The sequence below is a fragment of the Ciconia boyciana genome, chromosome 3, assembly GCF_034638445.1.
Source record: "Ciconia boyciana chromosome 3, ASM3463844v1, whole genome shotgun sequence".
NCBI classification, from domain to species: domain Eukaryota; kingdom Metazoa; phylum Chordata; class Aves; order Ciconiiformes; family Ciconiidae; genus Ciconia; species Ciconia boyciana.
This window is the reverse complement of record NC_132936.1, coordinates 124,383,740-124,400,231: the sequence shown is the minus strand read 5'-3', so window position 1 is coordinate 124,400,231 and position 16,492 is coordinate 124,383,740. Positions and strand designations below refer to the sequence as shown.

Below are 16,492 nucleotides of genomic sequence, written 5' to 3'. Positions count from 1 at the left end.
GATTAGCCAGCTCAGGTTGGAAGGAGTTCATGGTTTAGCTTGTGTGGGGTGTTTTTGTGCCCACACTGGGACTGTATCAGTCTCTTCCTGTGACAGTGGATAATGGATTAGAGAATTATTTCAAAGGTAATTATTTTTTAAGTTGGGGAATCAGCATTTCTTTCAGAACAGTTGTAAAGAGATTTATAAAGAAGGGATTTGCTAGTTAGTGTAGCCCCTTTCAGGGTGAACAGCCAATACTCCCCAGGTTTGGTTGTAACTCTAGATACCGTTTTTTAAATCCTATTGCCAGAATCTTGGTGGGTGGGGTTAGTTTTCTTTTTCCGTTGCGCCAGTGGTATGTTTATGGATTTTTTTTGGGCAGCTTGCCTCATAATTAACTTAGAATTTTAATTCTTTTTAAATATTATTGTCCTTTCTATGTGTTTGAGTTGCAAAGCGTTACTTTTGAAAGCTCTCCTTCCCCTTGTAAAAGAGCTGTACTTACAAACATTCCTTCACATACTCCTGTTTGCATAGATAACTATGGACAATGAACTTCTGCCAGGTTGAGGCTAGTTTTTTATTGGATTGGGCCATCGCAGGAATCTACCTAGATGGCTGGTTGGATTCCAGCTCTTTCAGTTGGGTTCGCAGGAAGATGGTAAGGTGTGGTACCACACAGCGAGCAGCAGTCAGAAGGGGAAGTTGAACTGTTGCCAAAAACAGAGTGCTTCTTGCTTTCATTCATGTGTCTGTCATGTTCGAGCCTTTTTTTATACCGTGTCTGCTCCTGACACGCTGCATCGTGCGACGTTTTTTACTTCACGTGTGTAATGTCACTGGTTTCAGTAGAGCTGCTTGTGGAGCTTGCCCCCCTTGATGGAGTGGCTACTCTTCTTCTCTAGTCCTTTCTGTTCCCAAAATCTTTTAACAGCATTTCTGAATTTTAATAACTTCAGGTTTGTCAGGTTTAACCCTCTCTGTTGTCCTTCTGTAGAGAAGTCAGTGAAATAACGCTGAATGACACGACCATCCTCCGTAGGGCCATACTCCAGGCATTAGTCAGTGTGTTTGTCTGCCTCGTTTTTGTTTGTTTTTAATATTCTTAAGGTGTAAGCCAGCATCCGTTCAAGTTAGTGGCTACTCTCAAATTGACTTCAGAGGGAGCAGAATTAGACGTTTGTTAAAAATAACAACATTTTATTTTGCTTGGATGATTGTCTTTTAGGTGGGAAATAAATATGTTTTGAAATTGATGAAAGCTATGCGCTTCTTTATACAAACATGGAATCTAGCCTCTATATATTTTTAAGCATGTCATCACAAGATGGAGTTGCAGCTGTCTTGTTCTCCTTTTTTGCGCTGTTATGTTCTTCTCATCTGGTTAAAAATAGCCCAAGAGGAATCAGTCTTGACTGAGCACTTCCTCTTTCAAACTACAGATTTTTTTAAATTGTATTAAATCATTTAGAAGAACGTGCAAATTAGGAGCAGTGTGTTTTGCTGTAATACAATGAGCTGTATACAGCAATTCTGTTTCTTGCAATTATCGGCCCACCACACCTTTCTTCTATCAGGTGGTGAAACAGGTTTATTGGGAATTTGCGGAAGTTCATCGTATAGGAAATGATGTAATTTGAACATTAGCGTTACTAATTTTCTCCATATCTAGTGTATTTTTGCATTTATAGAGTTCTCTTAAGCGTTAAGTCTGCTATTGTTTGTTTCTAAGGAAGAGGCTGCCGCGCCTGTGGAAAACGTGGCGCAGGACCGATTCTGCTTTAACCTGGGAGAGAGAGATTTCGTTGCACAACCACAAAGTCCTTGCTTTTGATTGAGAATCAAAAGCCAGATCCGGATTTTGTGCTTGGATTCTATCTACAGTGCGTTGACTTAGACAAAAGTGTTGAACCTCTGTGCTCAATTTCATGTTTAAGAGGTTTGAAATTTGACAACCGCTTGGGCTCTCTGGCCGGATCCATGTGGTCACCAATGGCTAGTACAACACACGAACGTGAGCCTTGATGCTAGAGTGTCCTTGGGAGCTGACTGCCTGCTGGCCGTGATGTCAGTGCATGGATTAGAATCACCTGAGCTGCTGGGAGCAAAGTAGCATTGCTCTTCTGATTACCTGTCGATTATCACCTTCTGCAAGGCGCAATCTAGAGAACGCGCTTTTCTTCTGCTCTAAACCAGGCTGTATCAAGAGGCGGTTGGGCTGCGGAGTCTGCCCAAGCTGAGTTAGGCTGAACAGCTGTATGTTCCAAACCTGTTTTCTAAAGATCCTATTTTAAGTTAGCAGGTGAGCTAATGAAGTACCTTAAATTATAAAACTTCGCTCTGCATATCTGGTAATCCAGTCAGCCACCAACCTGCAAAGTGCACACTGGCAGCACTCCCCTGGGCACCAGCGTTTCTGAAGTTACATATGTAGTTGCTGCTTAGTTCTGTACTCGCTGATTTGTCTTGAAATACTGCAGATCATGGACTTTTAAAAGGGAAAGGTGCTTTGCTTTCTTTTTACAGTAGAGACCAGGAGAAACTGAGATACTCGGAGCACAAGAAAGACTAAAAATGCCAGTGGAAAGTATTCTGAGCTCAATGCACTTACTATTTCACACTATCAAAAGGTGAAAGGAAGAAATCATCAAGTGGGCATTGTGGAATCCCACTCATGGCAGGGTGGAGACCAGCCCAGTGATAAATGTTAAAGGTCACAGCATTGCAATCTAATCAGTACAGCGTGATCCCCGGACTTCTTATCGCAGGCATGTTTAATCTGTTATTCTTGCAAGAGGCCTTTGAAAGGGCAGGGGAAGGAGTGAGCTTGAGAGGTGGTGAGCTGTTGACTTGGCACATGTTCACTCTCCGTAATTGCGAGGAGTGTCTAAGTAGGCTGAACTGCTGCTTTGAACAATTTTGGAAAAGAGCGCCACTTTAAATGATTTTAATTATCAGTACTTTTACTTAAATGAAATTAAATCAGTTTCTCATTTTGCTAGCATTGAATGTCAACATAATGGTTAATGTCAGACCTTAAAGGAAAGCACCGAATTCAGAGAGGGCTGCTTTTCCCAGAATCGCCCATTACGCTAGGAGTATGTGAAATGTTCAGCAATGATATCCCAGGTCCTATGTCTTGAAATTAAAATAAGTGAAAGAGTGAACAAAACTGAAATGCTGAGCTTGGGTTCTGCATTACGGTGTTTGATGCTGGGAGGAATAGGTAAGGAAATGGATCCTTTCCAGCAAGGGTTTGCTTGTTGTATTACGAAACTATATCATGATGACACCACTAATCGCTATTCTCAAAGGTGCTGAAGTGACACAGATGTTGATGGGAGGGGGGAGATGGTTTGTGTTGTTTCGGCTTCATTCTTGCCCCAAGAACTGCCTTCTGATTATTTTTCCGTCTCAGTTTCTGGAAGAAAATGATGATATCACGTAGCAGAAGTCTCTCACTGTTGCTGAAAATCTTCAGCTATGTCCGAGGACTGACTTTTATCGAAAGGTTTCTCTTCGGCAGCAGCATTCATTTTGTAAACTTTATCATGCACAAACGAGAGAGAAACATGTCCAGGGAATGACTTTGAAACTATAGAGACATGAAACTGGTCTGGAAGGCAAGGTGAGGAAACCAGACATGAGAAGCAGCTGGAGAACTGGGACAGTTTAGCTTTGATGAAGGGAAAGCGTTAAAGGCTTCTGTATCGCTTATTGTGTACAAGGAATTTATTCACGCAGCCCCTGTAAAGCGAGCGGGGACTATGGGCACATTTTGTCTGCCTTGGCAACACCATATCTTTTACCTGCGGAGATTCATCCCCAGTTTGTTAAAGAATTACTGCTGGTTTTGATGACTAATCCTCAAGCTTGTCTTTCCTTCCGCTGTTCAGTGCCTGAAGAACAGCTGCACAACATCGACGAGTATGATCTCAATGTCGTCCGCCTCTGCTTCCAAGCCTTCCTCCCTGACGAACACGGCAACTACACGTTAGCTCTTCCTCCTTTGATTTCCAACCCCATCTATGACAACAGTAAGTACCAACTCGGTCCCATGTGGTGTTCTTTTTTTTTTTTTCCTTTTGTTTTTCTTTTTTGCTTGGGATGAAAAATGCCGGGACAGTTCTGAGGTCTGTGCTAGTCTTCTGGGTCACTTCCATGGCTTGGGCCTGCTAGGTGCATGTCTAACATGTGGCAAGTCGGTGAGCATACACTCGAAAGATGATCCCAGGGTGAAGCGTTGGCCGACCAGAGTAAGAATTGTCCGTCGCATCCAGGGACTCACGCATGGGTGCTTTTTCAGCCCTCGTTGAGGTATCACAGCAATGACTGCAAGGAAAGGCCTGCTCCTGACGTGCCAAGCGATTAAAATAAATAGTAGCGAGGTGGATGGCTGCCGTAAGACTGACCTGTTTTCCAAGGAGGTCCTCTAAAGCCTGTTTGTACCCGTGAGGAGTCTTGCCTTTGCCTTGTGAGAGCTCTGGAACAGGACTCGAGAGAGAGGTTTATCCCAGTGGGAAACTGTCTTAAAGCTTTTATATATCCCTTTTGTATCCCGGTTGGTTGCTATTTTCAGTGTATAGGTAGGTAACGGGGGAACGTTTGATCTGGCAGGGTGCAGAAGTATGTGAAACACCCTTTCTTGGCACTGTTTTCCACGTTCCGCAAAGCGGGACTTCTGTATGGCTTTGGCAGGTCACTGCAATTGAGGATTTTAGCCCTCAACGTGTGCTGGACTTCTCTCCTGGCGAAGAATAGCAGAAGAGCTTTTAATAATTGGAAACTTTTTGGCAGCGGTTTTGATTTCTGCAGTGAAAGTATTTCTATGCTAAATATTTAAGGTCATTACTTTAGCAGAAACTACTGCATAAAATGAGGTCTGCATTTTATAAAGCTGATGTTAGAGTTGTGTTGATGTGGGCATAACCACTATGAAAACGTTTAATATGAACTCAGGTGGCTTTGATATTTTTAGAGTCTCTTCTAGAATTAGCTAGAAGTTGGAAGTGTGTGCACTGTGTTATTGAGAACCCTTGTAGTACTAAAGTAATTAGGGTTGAGATAAAATTGATGTACAAGATTTGCAGCTATGCCTCAGATGCCATTTAGAAATGTGCCAAATCATGATTACTCGTCTACGTTGATTGACGTCAGTCTTTGCTAAGCTGCTGAAATGACAGATAGCCGTGTGGTGGGGGAAGCTTGGTTTTTCAGTGTGGGTGTTACGTGGGCTGCTTCTGATATACTATAGGTATCTGAAATCCTCCATGTAACGTAGCAGCGGTGTAAATAAAACAGTGCATAACTGCAACCACAAATCATAAAAATTATGCTGCTCTTGTCTGGAACAGCAGTTTCAGATCTGAATTTGTCTTTAAAATGTTAGCCTTTTTACACCTCCACTGTCATGCGGAACTGGGTAAGGTCAGGTTGTAACTTCAGATAAAAGATAAAATTGTACGCTACGATGAGCTTGGAAATCCTAGGTTCTTAGATTTCAAGCTTTCGCAGAACTTTGCAGGAGCAAAAAGGGATTCAGAGCTTTTCTGAAAATCAGCTTGCACATTTTAAATCTAGTATTTTCTTCACTTTCTAATACTTCGTAGTCTCCACCTGCTTTGGATCGTAGAGATACGTAAGAATAATACAAATATAAGACAGAGGCAGTCCACATTAGCAGAGACTGCAGGTGTCCAAAATTCAGTATTACAGGCAGCTTCTGTTTTCAGTTGCTTATAATGTTAACTGGTTTTGAACAGAAATTTCCCAAGTTGCGTATCTTACCACGCTGAAAACTCTCGGGAAGAGTCAGATAAAGCAGCTTACCCTTTCTGAGAAATGAGGTTAGGGAGAACATGTTGTTCTGCCCTTGTTGAAAGTGGCGTGATTTTTGGAGAGAAGCTTCTTTTTCTAGGGATTTGTTACCAGGAACGTGCTTTTGGGGAGCGAGGAACAGGAATCGGGCAGGAGGCGAGGCGACGCAAGGGTGTGCACGGGGTCAGAGAGATGGGAAGTGGCATGGCGCGACAGAGGCCACAGAGAACGTCTCCCTCTGAGGCTGCTGCCAAGCTCGGTGTTCCTGCCCGGCACCGGGGCTGACGGCAGAGAGCGGTGCATCCACGTCTGCTGGCGTTTCTGCTTCTTTTCTTTATCCTCCCTTCTAACCTCCCCTTAAAAGACAAACCAACAAACTCCAGCCTAGGAGACCTTCCCAAAAAACCTGTTAAATGGACAGCGAGTGCTATTCAAGCATACGGAAGTGAAACAAAGGTAAAATTAGGCTTCTCCTTGCAATTCTTAATTTACCCTTCCTGTGAAAAACGCACCATGACACTGCCAATCATATGATCCTGTGCTGGTTTTGGGTTTGTTTTGTTTCCCCTCCCTTCAAAGTTTCTGATTCATTCAGCAAATGAAGTGGCATGTGTCATGTAGTAAATGAGGCTGTAGCACCTGCTTCTCCTAATAATAATAATAGTAATAGCTGCAGATAGTAACTACGTAATTGGGGTCTGGCCTGAGGTTACCAGGAGCTCTGTTTTAAGCATACTCTGTGTTTTGCTGCAGCGTACCTATATGGTACCGTGACAGATTGGGCAGGAATTTACTCAAACTGAGAGTCTAAAGTAGATTTTTTTTTTTTGAGGGTGACACCATAAGCTTTGGTTTTGTATTTCATCTCTGTGCCTGGAACAGGGAACCCATGGTGGTGGAGCTTCGTATTGCTGTGGCGGTAGGAGGATCGGTTTCTGGGTCGCAAAGCGGCACCAGCCAGATCCTCCCAGGCGCTTTAAATACATTTGGAGTTGATGTTGTGATGTAAGAAGATGAGAGAACATCGTGGCACAATGTAGTTTCGTTCTGTTGGGATTGGAGGGGTGGAAGAGGCTGCAGTAAACGATGAATGTGGTCACAGACAGTAGCAGAAGAATGAGCATCAGTTGCTTTGTATGTTAAATGAAGATGGGGTCTTCAAATTGGCATGTGCTCACGCACTTAAAAGTATCAACACAGCATATAGGCACAGGGGCTGAACTTGAAATTCTAGAGGGAGTTCTTCCATTCTGGCTTTTTTGTTTGTTCTTTGTTACTTCTCAATCACTCTTGTGACATTAGTGCCCTTTTAAAGAAATTGTAACCTAGACCGCAAAGCTCCGGGGGGGGGGTGTTCTTTCTTGCAGTGGTCTCCTGTCCGTATTTACCCCGCAGGAAAGCTGCTGCTACTGAACGGGGCCAGACAGCGTCAGGCAGTGCTTGTCTCCATCCCGCACGAGTCCCCTGTAGCCATCGGGTTGTTTGGATGCGGTGTGCAGACTTGGGTGGTGGTTAATTTATTGTGACATACGATGCTACCAGAGATTGTGCCCGGGGCAGCTCTCCATCCGCACCTATCATGAGCGCTGTCTGCACACAGCCACAGCTTGGACTTGAATTTTGAGCTTTTTTGGGTGAAATCTGCTACTCTGAGTAAAGGCATGGAAGTTAGACTCCTAGACTTGTTCTGAAACACACAGAGAGGGTAAGAGAGGAGAGGTTTGATGGCCAAGCGTGTCTGATACTCAGAGAGGGGAATTTTCTTGCCTTGCTAGCCCAGCTTTTTCCAGAGACGCATGACTGTAACAGGTAATCAGTCCCTCAAGGAACTGCTTTAAATTCTACAGCTTGAAGGGCAGCAGTGCTGAGCACAATAACGTCATTCGGGGAAGTATTCTGAGACAGCTCTAGAACAGTTAGGGAGTAAGTGGCACAGCTGCACTGGTATCTTGGGTTTGGAGATGAGTGGCCGAGAGCTGTAGGATCATGGAACATCAAGCCCTGCTTCTGAATTTCCTCTCTGAGCGACTTGTATAGTGTGGATTTCGGGGTGCGTTGCACTCCTCCAGCTGTTGCCTTCCCTTCACATGCCTTAACTCCCAGCACCTCATCTTCAGTAGCGACCAAGTTACAGTAATTCTTTATCACCAAATTTGCTCGTTTGTTTCCAGGAGCTCCCAACACAGCAGAATTACGAATTTGTCGTGTGAACAAGAACTGCGGAAGTGTAAAAGGAGGAGACGAAATATTTCTACTGTGTGACAAAGTTCAGAAAGGTAATCTTGACTAGGTTTGGTTTTTTCCCCACCTTTGTTCCAATGGCTAACACTACCACTTTCTAGCTGGGGAACTTAAGCCCTTCACCATGCTCCTGTGTAAGTGGTCTGGGTTTATAGCTGGGCAGAATAGCTTTCAGGTTTGAGGGCTCTCAGCACCTCTGAAAGATACTTGGTGCCTTTAAAGTCGAGCCATTTACTTTGCATCTGAATTCTGAGTCAGACTCCTTTCTTTGTTCCCCTTCCCCCTTTTTTCTGCTGCAAGTTTTCAGTTTTCAGCTTAACAAGCATCTTCTGTTTCTCATGGACTAGATGATATAGAAGTCAGATTTGTCTTGGACAACTGGGAGGCCAAAGGTTCCTTCTCACAAGCTGACGTTCACCGTCAAGTTGCAATTGTGTTCAGAACGCCACCGTTTCTCAAAGACATCACCGAGCCCGTCACGGTGAAGATGCAGCTGCGAAGACCTTCAGACCAGGAAGTCAGTGAACCTATGGATTTCAGATACCTACCAGATGAAAAGGGTATGCTTCCAATTAGTTGAGTTTCTGAAAAGCCACTATCGGTGCAGAACTTGTGTTGATAATAAACGGTAGCTTAATTAGTAACAATTCTACCACACGACTTCTACAAAGTAGATTTTTGGTTTTTAAAGTAACAAGAATCAGTTTGCTCCCTCTTTCAATGAAAATATCAAAAATCACTGTTAAGAACATTGTCTCAGTTAGTGCTGTCACATCTGAAATACTTTTCTTAAAATACATTTAACTACAATTAGGGGGCACTCGTACAAGTTTTAGAAAGTTCCTTTACTAATGATATCGAAGAGAAACGTAACGCTTTTTCCTTCTATTCTTTTCTCTGTAGATCCGTATGGCAACAAAGCAAAAAGGCAAAGATCAACGTTGGCTTGGCAAAAGCTCATCCAGGACTGTGGTGAGGAAAATATTTGTCTTTTTCTCGTTTGAGTGAACTTACACTTAGATGGAGTTACTTTATAGAAAAGCAGACATTCAGCGTAGACTCATGCTTTCTTCCATCGCAGGATCAAATGCGACAGAGAGGCCCAAAGCAGCTCCATTCCCCGCTGTCACTCCTGAAGGGAAGGTGATTAAGAAAGGTAGGTTTCTGCATGCGTGTCCCGGTCCGGCGGCGGTTTGAAACAAATAGTGCCTGATGCTGTGGGGAAGGGCTTTTTTCAGGCGGGCACAGAAGTTCCCAAGGCAGCAGTAGTACCCGTCTCCTACTTTCCCTCCTCCGGATTCTTCTCAAAGCCTCAGCCATGCTGCAACTTCCCCTTTGCACAGGAGAGGGCTACACCTTCTTCATCTTCAAGCATTGCTAGCTTTCAGCCTTAATTTAGATAACTACTGACTTTCTCTGTGTTCAGATACTCATCCCCTCAAACACAGCCTCCGTTCCTGGCCTTCCCTCCTCTTTGCTTGAAATTCCAATATTCTCTTGAGTGTTTCTTCCTGTAAGATACTGGTACTTCCGACTGTACGAACTAAAACCATCATCTCTTTACTTAAGCGTAGCTGTCACCTTCAGCTACGTGAGGGTTGAGGGGTGAGGTGGATAGCTGTCTTGCCGCTGTCCAGAAATCTAGGGTCCACCCTGGAGAGCAGTTAAGCAAGTATGAAAGTGCAAACGCACGTATAATCTTACTAAGATAGCACTGGTTTTGCTTTGCTTTTTACCATTTGTAATTAAAAAAAAAAAAGATAAAAAAGGGCATTAAAATGCAGTCACGTCTCCTTTTCACAGAACCAAACGTGTTTTCGTCCACGCTGATGATGCCGGGGCTAGGAACCCTGGCCAACACCAGTCAGATCTACCCTGTCTGCAACCAGATTCCCCATCAGGCTGCGCAGGTGGGGCCAGGGAAGCAAGACCCGCTCTCCTCGTGCTGGCAGCAGCTGTACAGCACCCCTTCAGCCGGCAGCCTGCTCAACGCGCACCCACAGAACAGCTTTGCGGCAGATGTGCCTCAGCCCGCTGCTCAGGGCAGCGGCGCTCTCCCAGCTTTCCACGACAACCCTCTGAACTGGCCTGATGAGAAGGATTCAGGCTTCTACCGGAATTTTGGCAGCACAAACGGGATGGGAGCAGCGGCGGTGTCGACTGCAGACATGCAGAGCGTTTCTAGTAACAGCATCGCGCACCAGGCTCATCCCTCCAGCGTCTCCACAGCCAGCATCGTGAACATGGAGACCGATGACATGAACTGCACTAGTATAAACTTCAAAAAGTATAATCCAGTGTTAAATGCAAGCAATCACAGGCAGCAGCTCCATCAGGTGCCTCCAGCTTGCCTGTCTGTAGCAGCCCCGGGCAGCACGCCTTTTAATTCACAGTCTAACTTAGCTGATCCAGCAGTTTACAGTTTTATAGACCAAGAAGTTTTAAGCGAATCGAGACTACCCACCAACCCGCTCCCAAACCATCAGAATAGCATTGCAGATAACCAGTACTATGACACCGACAGCGTCCACACCGATGAGCTCTATCAGTCTTTCCCATTTGATAACATATTACAAACCTATAACCATTGAGCCAGCAGGGTCGGGCTGGAAGCGGGTACGTAGAGCTTTTCAGCTGGCTAGCTGTGTGACCAGGAGTAACTTACCCTTCTGGAGTCCCTGCTTTCTCTTTCAGAATGTTACTAGGCAAGTTTCATGATATAACTTCAGGTTATATATTACAGCCCAAAGACTGATGCCCACAAAGAAGAGAGGTGGGAGTAGGGTTTAGGGTTCTGTACCTTAAAAGCACCTTGTATATATATTTTTACGCTGTTGGAAAAGGCAACTGTTAACACTTAAATCTTCCTTACCTTTGGGGACTGGCATATCAGAAGGGTTAAAATTGTTTGAAAAAGAACCATTTTTGCTATGGAAATTAAAATTAAATTTTGATAGGACAGAAATTAGGAGAAAAATCTGCACGTGAGCACTCTAGTTCTGACTCCCTAACGCTGTTAAAGTTCTACTCAACTTACTTGAAAGGTTTAGGTTTCTTACCCTCTTTCGTATAAAATAGTCTTCTCCTGGACCCAGATTGTGTGTTGATTTTTCACATTTTCACCACACTCCATTTGCTTTGAAGGCAAATTTACTCTAAAATTTTTTTAATGACTATGTCATTGTTAGATGTATTTTAAAAGACCGGAAGGTTTGAGTTTTTAAATAGTCCAGCTCTGTTGTAAATGAATCACTGCACAAAAGAACGAACAGAAAGTAAGGACTTCTCTGCACTTCATCCAAAGTGCACTATTTTAAAAGGCAAACCCCTGTTGCTCTAGGAATGGAGCACTCTATTATTTCTCTGGAAGCTTTTGTGTGTGTGTGTGTGTGTGTAGCTGGGACGTGTATGTTATTTTGAACTGCAGAAATTCGTTGAGCCGAAGCATCTACCTGGTTCTTTCCTCGGGTATCCTGGCAGTTTCCTGCTATGCAAGTGACTGCGTAAAAGAAGGCTCAGATCCTGCCTCCCCACCACCCCCTCCCTAGAAAGCCTTGGGGCAAACGCAGAGGCAGTCTCGGTGCAGCCTCATCTAGATGCACTCCATTAACAACTTAAGGCCATTTCAGTCAGTACTGATAAAACACACTCCTCTATACTCTGTATCAGAACCTAGAACTCCCTCCCTTCCACTTCCTTCCCGGTCTTCGTACTTAGCCTGAGTGAGTCGTGAGGTGTTCAGTGACAACTCGCATGGATGTAACGGGCTAGGTAAGACACTCTACTCTGCATTATAGGGCTTTGCTATTTTATTATTATTATTTTTTTTTAAGAAGCAGCAGAGCAGGAAATATGAGTATTTCTTAGGTTATACAGCTGTTTTGTATGGCAGGTAGGGCTTAAGAGTCTGTAACTGTTTGGCAACATAAAATTGCACCATGGAAAGAAGCAATTAAAAAAGCACGCTCTGAAACACACCGAAACTCAAAAACAAAAAACACAACCCCAAATCAAAAAAGCCACTTGAGACGTATAGGTGTACACAAGGCAGAAAGGAAGTCCCAAAAACCTCCGTGGTTTATAGGAAAGCAATGACTCCTTAACTGCAGTAATTCATTGTGTTCAAGGCCCTAAGGTGCTGCTGCTGTAATGCATGACACCAATTACACCGGTTTGACAGAATACGCTCCTTAGACAATGTGTAGAATATACGCAGTTTGGAAATCTGCTTCCCCTAACTCCTGGTACACAAGGCAATGAATTTGACTCTCCACGTTCTAAAGCAGTTTTTCCTCACTTCTGCCTGGCTCTTCTGCAGTCTTAAGTCATAGAAGGACCAAAGAAATACAAAGAAACCTTGAATGTTGTTTATTCAGTTCTTTTTTTGAAGTTCTCAATTTTACATATATTAAATGTAAACATTTTACTCACTTCATAGAAAGCTCTTTTATAGTACAATTTGTTTTTGGTGTATAATTAAATATTTTCAAAGTTCTGTTTTCCTTTGTAAACAAGTTGGTTTGGTAATTAAAAAACTGGTTATGCTAAGTACTCGGCTTCTGCAACCTTCTCAGATTCATGACATCCCTCACCGCAGGAAAGCCAGCGAAATGGGAGAAGGTAGGTTATGGGTTGCTTATCCTGGGGCTTTTTAGAGTATTTTCTGCTCACAGTTACTGTTGGCCACCACAAAACCTAAAGCAATGTGTGCAGTAAGAGTTTGTCTGCACTCAGCAATTTTTTCTGGCAGAGTGAGCCACTTGTTAGTCAGAGGGGCAGAGAGGACAGATGCTCTCATGCTCAGCTAGAGCTGTGCTACTGGTACAGCTTTCTCCAGGTTCAGCTAAGCTGATGCAAAAAAAAACAACTCGCGGGGACATTATTCGTGACCAATTGTTTGGAGAGAGAGAACGGCTTTATTTTGAGTCCTTCCAGTGCAAAGGAGGGTGGTGCTAAGGAACACCGGACCTAATTTTTTAGTATTTTTCACGTAACGTGCTAGAAAATATCTAGCTCTTTCACACATGCCTCATGAACAAGATCAAATCTTATTTTCACACAACATCCTCTCTGAGTACTCACAAGTAGGTATTTTACTTTTAAAAATAAGATGAAGGCTAAAGAACACCATTAATATTGCTGCAATATTCATTACCGATTATGACAGTTCAAAGTGTTTACCTTGTATTAGAAACTGCAGACTTTGAACAAAGTTCAAAACAACAGATTACATCTCTCATTTTCATATTTTCACACGATCACTGAACAGTAACTAAAGAGCTGTGGAGATATTTGCATCATCAGCTTTCCCCCCGCCTCATTTGGATACTTCACGTTTATCATAAAAATAAGCAGTTTGGGAATTTTTGGTGGACCTCTCTATACAGAAGAGATTAGACTCAGCACATTTAGTGTAACCTTTATAGTCTTGTTTATCTGCACTTTGATTCTTAACGCGATCTCCCCTGTCACCGTGATAATGTACAGCATCTTGCAGAAAGAGCTGCGGATGGGAGCGCCTCGAGTGTCCTTGCACTACAACAGGAGCAGGACCCTTTCTGCTTCTGCCTTGTTAGCTCTCTTTCCCCCTTAGAACAGCTCTTCTCGTGTCTGTTGTGTCCATAGTGCGGTCTTGTTTACTTTTTTTTTCCCCTGTAGTTTATGGAATTTATAAATCATATTTTAGCTCACTTGGAGTTTCAAGAAATCACATAGATACGAGACTGAAATTCTCTTTTGTTTGTTTTCTCAATTCAGTTTCTTAAGTTTTCCATCATTCATGACACTTCCTTTCTGGGTACTGATTATTATCTGCAACAACTACTCCTGGAATCTGTTGCTCATAACAGCTTTAAGATTAAAAACAAAAAAATATTGCTGTCTGAATCATGTTCCTATTATTTTTGTGTTAGAAAAACAGGAGCTTCTGAACTACTGCCATACTACTGTTAACGGTGGACTAGGAAAACAAATGATGAGAGACAAGTTTTGACGGCCCATCAGAGGGAGCATGTATAGTATTTAGACCAATTTTTCAAGATCAGTTTTTAAGACCTCCTTGAAAATGTATTTATTAATGCCTTTTTGAGCCTTCAGCTAAAGTTATCATGCAACTGTTCTATTATGAGGTCTTACAAAGATGTAGGTGGTGGGACCTGGCTAATAAACGTAAAAATAATCCTGCAGCCCAGCCCCTGCTTTGCGTGAAACATTGAAAATAACACAAGCAAAGTGAAAACCTCAGGGCTTCCCTATTCCAGGCACGTTCCTAGACAATGTTCAGCTCTTCCAGGCATCCACCCGAGGTTGGATACTAGGGGAAAAAAAAAAAAAAAGTACTATGCTACAAACCAAAGCTTTTTATCTCTGACTTGTTCTCTCAATACCAACATTCTTCAGTACGTCTTGTATTTGCCTGTGCTTTGGGGTTCTTGGTATTCCTATTTTTCTTTAGATTTCTATTGTGCACCACCGCCAGGAGTTCCCAATCTTTTTACATATGGTGACTCAACTGGGGAAATCCTATGCCCAAAGAGGATTGTAACCAGGCCAGAGAGCTGCTGAGGCCTCAAGTGCCTCAACTGTTGTTTCTGGGAAGCGTCGCTGATGTTTTTAAATGAGAAAAACTTGGTTTTATGTGCAAAAGTTTTCCTCTGAAAACTGTTTTTCCCTTTGAAAAGTACTTTGTCTGGGAGACAAATGTGCCCATCTCTAAAACTGACACTGACCAAAAAGCAGTCGGCAGAGTGCTGCCAGGTTCCAGGCACTGTCCTACTGGTTTCAGGGTCTCCCTGACTTTTGGGAAATACTCCTGCATGAATAGCGCTCAGAAAAAGTTAGGACGGGGTTTCAGGTAACTCAGTGCTACCTGCATCCAGACAAGAAAAGCTGCAGCATCCAATATAAAAAGAGTTAAAAAAAAATCTGGCTTGAGGGAGAATTATTTTTAATGAAAACATTTTAAACTACTGTAGAAAGCATATTTGATATACTTGCTCACTACATCATTTGCACGTTACACTATTTATCTTTTTCTTAATTGTGTTTTAAAAAGACTCATTATCATCATCAATACCCTCGCTTACCAAAATCTTTTTATGCGCAGAAGAAATTAAAAATAAGGCTAGAGATTGAATGAACACTACCTGTTCCAGAGTGTTTAAAGTTGATTCAAATAACAGTATCCTTTGGCAGATCAACATGATCCAAATGTTCAACAGAAATACTTTGCAACCAAGCTGTAATACTGTACAGTGTTCAGCAACCAGCTGCTGCCAGAGTTGCTGCTTCTTCCTCATCTCAACTTGAAAAGTTAATTATCCAGGGTCGGAGGCCAATCAACGTCAACAGACTAGAAGAGCAGGGAGGGGGAAAAAAAAAGGCACAATCAGCAGACTTGGTATTTTACATATATAAACAGATTTGCTCTCAGAACTCTATGCTTGTCAGCTATAGGCTCATAGTGGAAAGAAACAGTAAATAAAGGACACTAAAATAAGAGACATGGGACAAGACAAGCAGGAGCCAGCGGCATGAAACAGCCACCTCGTTCTAGTGGCTCCACGTGTGTCTGGCGAGAGCTCTCTGGGAGCCGGGCTTTCTTCATCAAGCAGAATCACTACTCCTTGTACTCCCACTTCCCAGCATCATGTGATGTTGGGCTGCATTTACAGAGGGTCCAGAACTGTTAATTAAAACCATGAACCATCTCCATCTTCTACCCATCCTGCAGATGGGCTGTTACAATGTGAAAACAAACAACCTGTTGATTGATGCCACAGAAATATTCAGGTAGTGGGCAGTGCTGGCAAGGCTCGAGTAGAAAACCATCGCCTGTCCTCAAATCTGACTCCCGAGCAAGGAAAACTAGACTAAAAGAATAAGCTGTCAAGCATTATATGCAAGAATTATCTAGGCAACATCATTAACAGTCATCCTGACTGTTAGTGAAAACATGCCTGATGCTTTATTAGAAGCAATGTCGTAATTACTACAACTTGGATTATGTCTTTCTTCCCTGGCTTCCCTGAGGCCACAGCTCCAGTTCCCTTCGGGCATAAACTTATTGCTCACCCTCTTCCGAAAGCAGAACACCCTACGCTGCCGTAGTATCACCATTTGCAATCACAACAGAGGGATCGCCACACAGCACGTTAAACGCCTTGGCTTCAAGACTGCCAATATTAATCATACCTACTCCTTGCCTAATCTACAACTTCATCAAAGGATTAGGCTCTTAGGCTGAGCTAAAATGCATCATTAGCAAGATGACTAATTATTTTCAAGTCCCTAGGCATCTTTCACAGTTATGTCCAATAACTGTAGTGACAACTATCCATGTGAGAGCGATGCTTATCAGCCTGAGCCCCAAGTCAGGTGTTCCTGTTTTCAGAGGTAACCCAAGTGCCCTCTGCAAGCTCTCTTCCTGTATTATCTTACAAAAGACATGCAA

The 16,492-nt window shown here is 43.1% G+C and overlaps 2 protein-coding genes across 7 annotated transcripts in view; one reads left to right on the top strand and one right to left on the bottom strand.

Annotated features, from left to right (window-relative positions):
• The window catches only part of REL (REL proto-oncogene, NF-kB subunit), a 33,717-nt gene extending 21,282 nt beyond the window's left edge, over window positions 1-12,435 (top strand). Inside the window, exons 5-10 of the mRNA XM_072857502.1 lie at window positions 3,879-4,019; window positions 7,971-8,075; window positions 8,388-8,600; window positions 8,944-9,012; window positions 9,122-9,196; window positions 9,844-12,435. Of these exons, the coding sequence (XP_072713603.1) occupies window positions 3,879-4,019; window positions 7,971-8,075; window positions 8,388-8,600; window positions 8,944-9,012; window positions 9,122-9,196; window positions 9,844-10,631 (1,391 nt within the window). The 3' untranslated portion in view covers window positions 10,632-12,435. The remainder of the gene's footprint in view (window positions 1-3,878; window positions 4,020-7,970; window positions 8,076-8,387; window positions 8,601-8,943; window positions 9,013-9,121; window positions 9,197-9,843) is intronic.
• A 37-nt stretch (window positions 12,436-12,472) lies between these two features.
• Window positions 12,473-16,492, bottom strand: part of PUS10 (pseudouridine synthase 10) — a 35,805-nt gene continuing 31,785 nt past the window's right edge. For 4 of the 6 annotated variants that reach the window (XM_072857503.1, XM_072857504.1, XM_072857505.1 and 1 more), the window contains exon 18: window positions 12,473-15,391. In XM_072857503.1, coding sequence (XP_072713604.1) covers window positions 15,353-15,391 — 39 coding nt within the window. In that variant the 3' untranslated portion in view covers window positions 12,473-15,352. The remainder of the gene's footprint in view (window positions 15,392-16,492) is intronic. The other 2 variants (XM_072857507.1, XM_072857508.1) reach the window with 1 other exon arrangement.